This window comes from Juglans microcarpa x Juglans regia, chromosome 6D (assembly GCF_004785595.1).
Source record: "Juglans microcarpa x Juglans regia isolate MS1-56 chromosome 6D, Jm3101_v1.0, whole genome shotgun sequence".
NCBI classification, from domain to species: Eukaryota; Viridiplantae; Streptophyta; class Magnoliopsida; order Fagales; family Juglandaceae; genus Juglans; species Juglans microcarpa x Juglans regia.
This window is the reverse complement of record NC_054604.1, coordinates 25,407,226-25,418,412: the sequence shown is the minus strand read 5'-3', so window position 1 is coordinate 25,418,412 and position 11,187 is coordinate 25,407,226. Positions and strand designations below refer to the sequence as shown.

Sequence of the window (11,187 nt, the reverse complement as noted above, 5' to 3'; positions counted from 1 at the left end):
TCTACATTCACCCTTAAACTTTGATGTGTTCTTTTCATATCTTGACTTGCGATGTGGATATTTTTCTGAAAAAAAAATTCTATGATTTCAGTCGGACAAGTTCATATGTCATATTTTAAGTAGCTTTATAAGGCAACTATTTAAATGAAAAACTAGTTGACGTGTGGCATACTTACCTACCATTTGGTGTGACTGAGGATGACAAAATCCGAATGAAGAATAATATTTCACTAGCAGTAAACAGGAGGTAAGGTTATCCTTGCATGGTACAATCGGACATGCTGCATGTTTAGCACAAAATTGGTGGGTTGCTACTGCTGATATCCTTCTACACCCATTGATATTCGGTTTTGTTGGATTCTTTAGAATGTCAAATAGATTTCGAAAGGGGCGTGCCCCTCTTCCCCTCTCCAAGCCACCACCTTTTTACGTTGTTTTTCTAAACTGCCGCCTATGCCGACAACATGCCACCGGGGGTCCTCCCTCCATGTCCAGTCTCTGAAGTGAACTTATAAGCTATCATAAAGCTCTACTCGGCGACTGTTTTAGTTGCTCCTTCAGGGTCCAAGCAGTCTCTCATACTTTACAGTCTAATGTGCAGCTCCAAAATCAGAAAAAGATTCCAAATTTATATGCTGCATAAAGAGGTTGTAGTCAAGTTTGAGTACATATTGAGTGGTAAAGACTCTTCATTCTATTGCCAATCAATTTAATTTTCAGTTTTTTTTTTTTTTTTTTAGAGAAAAAAGTCCTTAATTCATACGAGTTTTGACATGCATGTAGGCCAAAGTCCATACCTTTTTCTTTCCTCAAGGCGCCAGGGGGGTTGAAATAAAGAGTAAACAATAAGGTCATGGTTCCTTTCAGTGCTGGAAAAATGATCGTAGGCACTGTTTGGAATGGGGGTTTCAAAGATCGCACCGCTTCCTGAAAACATATCCTTCTGTGAGAATTATCCAACTAATTCTTGTATGTGGTTATAGTTAGGGGATATATCTAGTCTCCTCTCATTTTATCTACTTTCCATACAACATTCAAATACAAACAATTTCAAATTAATCATTAGAACTTTTTCAAATTTATAGATAAAAAACAAAAAACAATTTAATTTTTTTAAATTCCAAAACAAAAATAATATTATAATATTCTATGCTAATAATATTTTAACTTTATAATATTTTTTATTCAACTTTTTCTCTCTCATTTTTTAAAATCCAATAAATACTTCACTTAAACTATTTCACAACTATTCATAAATTATTTACAAAATTCTCATCTCATCTCATTCTCCGAACATCCCTTGAATGTCACGGAAAATGCTACTTCTACACTTTCAATCTTCATTTATTTTATTATAATGAGGTAGTATTAACTATTAACCTTAAATTTTTATTTTTTAAACATTAAAGATAGTTTACAGGGGATGTAAATACTGAGATAAAAGTATTATATTATATATATAACATATTTGCGTTGCACAAAAAAAAATGACTCGAGGTAATCATCTGCGGATATCTTTAGTGGTGGCCACTCGTGAGCATTATAATTCTTTGATCTTTAATAAATAATAATAAAAAATTAATAGATTTTTCTCAAAAATAATATTAGGTACAAATTTTAAATAGACAAGTATTGTACAGACCATTTGTAAAAATGTAGGTCTTAATAAAAAAATTGGTTTCTTTAACATTTTTTTAAGGTGGAGTTTACTTTTTTTTTTTTTTTTTATAAAAAAACTTTACAAGATTTATCTATTCGAGACTTATAGAAATAATTTCTCATTTTCAAACTATTGAAAACGATATATTAATAAACCCCTAAAAAATTGCTAAGTACATTTGCATCTATGAAAATCAAACTCCGTTTTTGTTTGAGCTCGTGAAAATCAAAGGAATTTAATTATTTTTGTAATTTAATTATTTGGAATCAATTTTGGATATCAAATATTATAGGTATTTTTTTTTTTAACTAAATGCTTTTTCATTTAAAGCCCTTCGCTTTTGTTTGGTTAAACCCTCTCTACTTTGTCTCATCGATCTGCCGAACACTATGTCGTCGACCACCATCGCTCTAATAGCGTGATTGTTAAAAACCCAATCATTGATCCAAAAATTCTAGGACTGTTAGATACTAATTTGGTTAAGCCTTTAACCCTCAGGATCATAACATTTCACCATGCTTCTGAATCCGACGTCATCGGCGTCCTACTCTATTGACACTGACCCGATGGTTGTCATTTCCCTTTTGGCTACTTCACTCATATATTAGTATTTAATGACTTAACACCATGCTCATAAATAGTACCAAGACATTTTAATCCAGCCTATAGATAGCCCTCTTCGTGACTTGAACTCGTGATGTGGTTTCTGCTCTGATATCAATTGTTAAAGACTCAACCATTGATTCAAAAGTCCTAGGACTGTTGGATACTAATTTGATTAAACGTTTAACTCTCAGGATCATAACAGCCAACGAACCAGCAACTCCACCCTAACTTGGTTGCTGGCTTTGACCATGCGGTGGTTCAAGATCTCGGCTGGCTTTGGTCGAATCACATCGTTGTCATCCATTGGAGGTAATGTGAGAAGGGCTGTCACCTTAGATCTGAGCTTACGTTTGAGTTGTGAAATATGGAAGGTGTTGTGCATCAGTGAGGAATTGGAAAGATCCAGCTTGTAAGACACCTGTCCGATCCTCTGCAAGACTCGAAATGGGCCAAAAAATCGAGGGGACAACTTAAGGCCGCGGCGCTGCACCACCATGCTCTGCCTATAAGGCTAGAGCCTCAGGTATACTTCATCTCCCACATTGCTGTTCCTTTTGTTTAATTTTAGAATATTTTTTCATTTTATCTTGTGTAATCTGTAAATTGTGTTTTAGGAGTTGTGATATCTGGTCCCTTGTCTTTAATGTGTTATCCACTGCTTCACCCCGTGCTGTACCCGATACGTAGTCCAGTAGCCTAGGAGGCAGTTGACCGTAAAGAGCCTATAGGGAGTGATCCATATAGAGGCATGCTGAGTGGAGTTGTACCACTACTCAGCTAGGGGTATCCATCTAGTCCAATTCTTAGGTCGATCTCTATTAAAACACCTTAGGTAGTTCTCAATAGTTTTGTTCACTGCTTCCGATTGGCCATCCGCTTGAGGATGGTATGCTGTGCTTAGGGAAAGTTGAACCCCCTGTAAGGAAAAAATCTCCTGCTAGAACTGACTAGTAAACATGTTGCTACAATCAGAGATGATGGACTGTGGCAGCCCATGTAACTTGAAGATGTGTTTGAAAAATAGATAAGCAATGTCCCTAGTTGTATAAGGGTGTTTGATAGGGATAAAGTGGTTGTATTTGGTTAGCCTGTCAATCACGACCCACAAAGCGTTGAACCTTTGGGAGTTAGGCAACCTTTCCACAAAATCCATGGTTATGTGAGTCCATGGTTGTGTCGGCACAGATAGCAGTTGTAGTAGCCCACTAGGTAAGGTTTTGTCAACCTTAACTCTTTGGCACAAATCACAATTCCTGATAAACGTTTTAACCTCTCTCTTAAGGCCTTCCCAATATAAATCCCTTCTCATTCGATGGATGGTCTTGTCATACCCAGAGTGGCCACCCCATGGGCTGCTGTGCAACAGTTCCAGTAGCCTATTTTTGATCTCCTCTTACTTGGGAACATATAATATGCCCTCATACAGTAGGAGACAATCCCTCTTAGTGTAATTTGGGCCTAGCTTGCCTTCTGAAAATGACTTGATAAGGTTCTGTATATGTGCATAATTTTCACATGCTTCCTTTAAATCTTCTATTCATTGCATATTAGGGAATGAAATCAGCATCAATTCCGCCTCTCCATCCACTTCCTTCCTGGATAGGGCATCGACAACCTTATTTTCCACCACTTTCTAGTACTCCACTACAAAATCATACTCTAGCAGCTTAGTAATCCAACGTTGTTGCATCGGAGTACCCACCTTTTGATCTAAAAGGTGCTTGAGACTCTGTTGGTCAGTCAGCACCATAAAGGCCTGGCCTAATAAGTAGTGTAGCTACTTAAGGACTGAAGAAACCAAGGAAATAGTTCATTTTTAGAGGTAGACATCATGAAGGTTCTTCCCTTTAAGGCTTGGCTGAAAAAGGCTAAAGGCTTGCCTTGTTGCATCAAAACTACTCCAATGGTGTTGCCGCGTTGCCTGAGGCATCACACTCTATAGTGAATGGTTTTGAGAAGTTCGGAAGAGCTAAAACAGGGGGTTGGTTGATAACCTCCTTTAGCTTATGAAAATCCAATCGTGCCACCTCACTCCACTTGTAAGAATCATTTTTCAACATTTGGATTAAGGGAGAAGCAATTCTCCCATAGCCTTTTATGAACCGACGGTAATATCCCGTTAGCCCCAAAAACCACCTTAGACCCTTGAGTGATTTGGGTAAGGGCCAATCTTTCATGGCTTGTAGTTTCTCAAGATTTGCCCACACCCCTTTCGCTGATATTAGATGGCACAAATAGGCTACTTCCATGCACCCAAAGTGGCACTTCAACCGCTTAGCGTACAACTTGTGTTGACACAGTATGTCAAGGGTAATTTGGAGGTGCTGCACATGTTCCTCCACTCTTTTGCTGTACACAAGAATATCATAAAAAAAAAAGAATAAATTTCCTCAAATAGGGTCTAAATACCTTGTTCATGAGGTTTTGAAAAGTGGATGGTGTGTTAGTTAGCCCAAAGGGCATAACTAGAAATTCGTAATGGCCCTAATGCGTCCTAAACGCTGTTTTGGGAACATCCTCTGGTTTGACTCGGATTTGGTGGTAACCCGATCTCAAATCCAACTTTGAAAAAATTATGGCCCCATGCAATTCATCCATAAGCTCATTCACCACTAGAATATGGTATTTATCTTTGATTGTGACACTATTGAGACCTCGGTAGTCAACACATAACCTCCACGTACCATCGACTTTACGGACTAGCAACACTGGGGAGGAATAGAGACTTTGACTTGGCTGTATAAACCCTAGTAGACAATAGCTCCTGCACTATTTTTAATTTCTTCCTTTTGGTAATAGGGGTATCTATATGGTTTTATGGAAATGACTTTAGTTCAGGTAATAAGTTTATAGCATGGTCGTAGGTTTAGGATAGGGGTAGTCCTTTGGGTTCTGAAAACACATCTACAAACTACTCTAACAGTGGCTTCATCATTGTTGGAATTTCTTCTAAAGTTGCAGAGTATGATGCTTTCTCCCCCTCCATCACCTGTAAAATTATATCCCTCTTTTCCAGCCCATCTAGCCTTTTAAGAGTCCCCTCCTCTATCAATTTTAACCCTTGCCAGCCCTTGGATGGACACCTGCTTCCCTTGGTACTTAAACTGTATCAAGAGTTTTTCAAAATTCCATAAAATTGACCCCAAGTCTCTTAGCCAATTAATTTCCAAGACCATGTCACAACTTACTAAGACCAAGACATGGACATATAAAAAACGTTCCTTGAATTCCTACCTTGACCCCATTACATTTTCCTTCATTGGGAAGCAATTCCCCATTTTCTACTCTCCCTTTTACCTTCTCCTTAAAGTCAAGAGGGAGGTTGTTCCTCTTAATAACAGTAGGATCCAAAAAACTATGAGTAGATCCCGTATCCACCAACATAGTAATCCATTGTTTGCCAATTATCCCCTTCACCCTCATAGTTCTTGGGTTGTGGGACCCAGTTAGTGCATGAAGGGAGATTTCCAAGCTGTTTTGGGCTGCAGTCAGTTCAATGGATGATGTTTCCTCCCCTTTGTCACATGGCTCATCATCACAAGCCACTATTAAGTCATTTTCCAGTAACACATTCTCCAATAAATATAACTATGACTTTTGGTAATTGTGTCCTGCGAATAATAACAAATACCCTTATCTCTCATTTCTTTCATCTGCTGTTGATTAATTTTTGTATCGGTTGGGATGGCTTGGGAAATGTTTGGTTGGAATTTGGTGGTGTTTTGTGGTGAAAGAGTGGTGGCTGATTGGGACTTTTGAGTATACTTGGATCTAGGGAGTAGTTAAGGCTAGTTTTGTGGGCTCTTTTGGTAAGATTAACAATCAGCTCTTGGATTTTGGCTAGGCTATAAGTTGATGTTAGGTTCTGGGGATTGAACATAAGGACGGGCAAACGGATATCGTCTCTAAGGCCACTAAGAAAACAACTGAGTTTATAGGTGTCCAATAACCCTTTCAATCTGTTAGACAATGTCTTAAATTTACCCTTATATTCTTCCACTGTTCCACCTTGCCTTAGCTTAGTAAGTGCCTCCATGGGGTCATCATAGACACTAGGCCCGAGTCTGACTAATAGGGCCTTATGAGTCCCAATCCACAAGTGTCCAGACTCCTCCAAATCTTGGAACCATGTAAGAGCTTTACCTTCCATGTGAAAGGATGCAAGTCTCAAATGATGGTAGGGTAATGTATTGTGAAATGTAAAAAATTGATGTACTTTATAAATCCAACCAACAGGGTCTTCTCGATACGAGTCTGAATCTCTCCTTGGTGTGGGGGTGGCCCTTGTTCTTCTTGGTTTTGGACATCTATGGAAGAGTCTCCATTGTTGTTGCGCCTCTGGATTTCAGTGGATAACACTGTAAGCTGCTCACCACGACATCAAGTTGCCTTTTGATAGTTGTTATTTCTATTTCCAGCACCTCATTTGATTTTTTCACAGCATTTAATCCATCTTGTAGTTGATTCATTCTTGTACCTTCAACCATGTTTGTAATATTTGAGATACAGAGAATCGGTATCTCTGATACCACTTGTAACACAACTGATAAATTGAGAAATAATAACATGAGAAATGGAAATGTGGTTGCTTTCTTTGAGGGAAAAGGGCTTCCAGAGTCTGAGAAAGAGAAATAGGGTTTTGATTATGGGTAATGATAGCCCTACATTTCCTTTACCATTGCTTCATTACTCAGTTATTTTTTTTTCTTTTGCTCTTTGAATTTTGATTGAAAATCTCATAAAATGACATTGAATAATCTAGAAGAAAATAAATTTAATCAACCAACATAATCATGTAATTTAATTAAAAATAAATTTAATTTTATAAAAAATTTTGTTTTCTTCTAGATTATGCAAGAAAGTCATAATCTTGGATTTTTAATCTAGATTCAAATAACAAAAAGAGAAAAAAAAAAAAAAAACTGGATAGTAAAACAACTATAAAGACGTAAGTGTATCATTACCTTACGTCTATCATTACCCTTTGATTAAACTGTTTGATACCTCTACACGTTCCAGGGAATACAATAATAAGGACTCTACTGCTGGGCCATGCAAGGCTATTACATACGGACTCAACCATTTAAAAGGACTAATACTATTCCATCGAAAAAAATGGACTAATGACTCAGGCCTACGGCCCACTGGAATGACTCATGACAATTAAAATAAAATAACACTCTCACTACACTACACTACTCTAACCAGACCCAACATAAAATGAAAAGCCCATGGCCCATGACTCCACGCGTGCACCCTCCAGACTTGCCTCCACTTCACTTGAACACATTAGAAAGGGTTTGTTCTTGACTCCATTGACTGCCGCCGCCCATTCCTTGCCTGCTGCCGTCGCTCCCACCTGCTCCTCCTCCTCCTCCTTAGCCGGCGGTTGTTACAGTGATCAACGAAGGTAAGTCTACAGGAACCTTTTCCAGATCTTTCTCTCTCTTTGAAATGCTTCTGCGAGTGAGTTTGTCTTTGCAACCACCATTCTCTCTGTTGTTCTCAGTTTGAGCGAATCACGCGTTTTTCCCCCAAAATCTGAATGTTCTGTACATGTGCGAAATTAATGGCTTTGAATTTCAATACAAAATAAAATAACTCGTTTTTGGCAAAACCTAAAAGAATTCATGAAGATGTTCAAAAATCGTCGAGGAAATACAGCTACCTTTATCATTATGGAAATACATTTAAGAAAATTTCTTATCATTTTCTTGTTTACTTCAAAGACGAGTACATGGAAAGTACAAGTCCCTTTTGACAAAATTACAACAAAAACAATAATCTTCGTATTCAGTTGCATTCCGCTCTTCTTTATGCATAGGTCTGCTCTGATTAGCGCTGTTCTAGCTATTCCTAGTTACCTTTTCATATTTTAGTTTGAAACTTTCTTAATTCAGGTTTTTAAAATCTTTATAGAGTTTCTATTTCTCTAATAACGCATCACGTTTAAAGTCAGATGGCCTTGAGAGGTGTATGGCAACTTCAAAAGCTGATTGTGAGCTATAGTGATTGGGGTGGAAGTAGTAGGGGCATCAGGTATGCCTTTTAAGCTAATTTTCTCATATGCATTTTATTGATTGTTGAAATGTTTTTATTTCTTGAGATAAACTGTTTGAAGTGGAAGAACATGATTGAGTATGCTTTAATGTTTACCGTATAATCATTTGCAAGGGAGCCTGTGGTTTGTTCTTGTATATTGATTGTTCGGCATAATAAATTGGTCTATTGCCATTTCTTATGAGTTATTAGAATGATATTAGAAATGGAAGTTAAAGGTCTGTACCTTGCTTTGTTGGAAGGTCTTGAGTTCAAACGTGAGCATGCTAGATACAATTGAACAGTTTTGTTTTTGGTCTTGAAGTCTTTTAAGAGAAGACATCTCTGCAATAGAAATTCAACAATGAAAACTATCGCATTATGTGTGTGTGTGTTGTCTTGGGAATGTCTAAAATTGTAATTTTCACCAGTCATTTAATGTATGCAGAAAACAGTGACCTAGGGAATTTTATAGTTGGCTGGCGGGGAATCCCCGTAGACTTTGTAACTCTAGCTCTCTCTATGTATTCCTAACCAGACACATTTGCATGTTGGGCTACTGGGCTGACTATATGTGACCAATAGCATCTTCATGAATAGCATCACTTTCTGATATTTCAAAACTCATTAGACTATAGGCAGGGTAATTCACTGTTGCACTTTTTTTCCCTCTCTGGAGTCATGACAGCTTAGACCTATTAAATTTCTGATGAGAATTGTTTGGTAGAATGTGAAGATCGGTTTGGAAATCAATGCAGTTACAAAGTTATAGTGTGGCAATACACTATCACATATAACTTTCTTTTTACGGGCCATAATGAAGTTATCTTGGAATTGCAGATCGATAGGTTTCATATAACTTCCTAATGTGATTTGAAGCATTCTTTAAATTTTCTTGGAGTTATATGTAGTACTTTGTACCCAGGTAGTAAATCCATTGGCTTGCTCTTTTAGATCATCCCTAGGTACTTGTTTCAAGCTTCATTACACTGTTGGTGACAATATACTGATAAAACGTTGATGTCAAAATGGAGATAGTACTTATTTATCCAATTGGTGAAGATTCATCTAAAGGTCAATACTTTGAATGATAATGAAGTTAGCTTGGGTCTCAGTCATGAAAATTGTGTCCACCCATCCATTAATTTCATCTATCTCAACAAAGTTGTTGTAGGAATGCCTGATTATTTTTGGAGCCTCTAGCTCTTAGAAGTGCTTGGACAAGAGGTGTATAGTTTGTTTTCAGGTAGTGGAAATTGATAATTGAATGCATTATGTGAATCTTCTTTCATTTTTTTTTTTTCTTTTCATTTGCTTGTTTTAATGGGCTCAGTTGGTTATGGAGTCACGTTTTCTTATCTAGTGATTCCCTTTCGTATTCTTATCTAACGGAATCATTATGACAGGGCATTTATGGAGTCAAATCTACCCTCATTTAGAGAGAAAAATCCTCAGTTAGAAGTTGTCACTGAACTCATTCGTGGGCAGCATCCACATTTGAAAGCCTTTTACCGTAAGACTTATCCTCCCCCCACCCCCCCTTCCTCATGTGAATTTACAACTCCTGAAGTTTAAATAAGGATTTCTTGAGCCAAATGCACAGGGAACAAAAATGAACGGGTGATATGTGTGAAGAATATGGATCCGGAAGACATCCTTCTACATGCAACCAGGCTAAGGAATGCATTGGGCAGGAAGGTAGTGAAATTGAAGACAAGACACGTAACAAAACACCCTAGCGTTCAGGGAACATGGACAACGGAGGTGAAATTTTGAGGCACAAGAGAACAGCTCCATGTGGGATTCCTTTAGTGGAACCATCCATTCTAGTAACTTAATGGTCGTTATCAGTTAACTTTGGGTACTGCAATATATGAGTATCTGATGCATGCGTATGCATATTGCTCACATTTTTTTAACACTTTTATGGCATCTACCCCACCTGTTGTTTCATGCTGAATAATGACATGGTTGGGTATTCATGTTTCCCGTCGATCCTGTTTACTTGTTAATAAGCATGGTGTGAATCTGAGAAACCAATGATTTTTGCTTCTTTTTTCATAATATTGATTACATAGAACTCCACCTCATTTGTCCCCCCATTTTGAACGTCTGTCTAAAAAATGAAAACCTAGTTTTGACTTCAGATGTATTCTCTGAATCCAAAGAGGGAAACCTGGTATTCAACTTTTGAATGAATAATTCTACATACAATCGTGAAGTGCGTAAATGCTGCATAATCGTTTTGAAAAAGAGTGAGATTTACTATTAAAAAATTAATTTTTTTATGCGTCTTATGTTTTATTTATTTTTTTCAAAGCGATTACGCGACGGTTGCACAATTCATAGTTACAAATATATTTTCTTTTTGATTTAATCATTTAAAAAATAGCAACACTCGTTTTTAGGGACACAAGAAACTGATGAGCTAATTAAATAAATAGGTCTTTATATATATATTATTCAACCTCTTAATTGGCTGCATCCATGAAAACCATGGCTCCACAAAAAGAAAGCAATACAATCACATGTAAACGAAAGTCTTTTCCTAATAGACAGCCATAAATAGTGTGTACAGATATATAGAGTTGAAGTTTGGCCGAAACTTCTGATTAGTCTTATATTTATGAAATGAAAATGATTTTTCTGTAATAATCAAAAGAGTAATATTACTTTTTATCTTTATTTATGTTATTTTTAGTCGCACTAAGTGATGATGTATGCTTAAGTGACTTTATAAGTCAACACTTAATGGCTAGTTATTTAAAATACGACACATATTAATTCGTGTGACTGAATATGAAAAAAATATAAGATAACGAATAATATTTCTCTAATCAAAAGTATGTCCTTTTTTTTTTAAGCTACACTACTTTTATTAA

At 36.9% G+C, this 11,187-nt stretch overlaps 1 protein-coding gene across 3 annotated transcripts; it reads left to right on the top strand.

The window, feature by feature from the left end:
* Window positions 1-7,561: 7,561 nt before the first annotated feature.
* On the top strand, window positions 7,562-10,297 carry LOC121236038 (54S ribosomal protein L51, mitochondrial-like). Of its 3 annotated transcripts, none has more exons than XM_041132530.1 (4): window positions 7,562-7,676; window positions 8,226-8,305; window positions 9,712-9,818; window positions 9,909-10,297. In XM_041132530.1, the coding sequence occupies exons 2-4, from the start codon at window positions 8,226-8,228 to the stop codon at window positions 10,079-10,081; spliced, it is 360 nt and encodes a 119-aa protein (XP_040988464.1). In that variant the 5' UTR covers window positions 7,562-7,676; the 3' UTR covers window positions 10,082-10,297. The 3 variants fall into 3 exon arrangements, with proteins under 3 accessions (XP_040988464.1, XP_040988465.1, XP_040988466.1); XM_041132531.1 differs by having other exon boundaries at window positions 8,222-8,305; XM_041132532.1 differs by having other exon boundaries at window positions 8,186-8,305.
* Window positions 10,298-11,187: the final 890 nt, after the last annotated feature.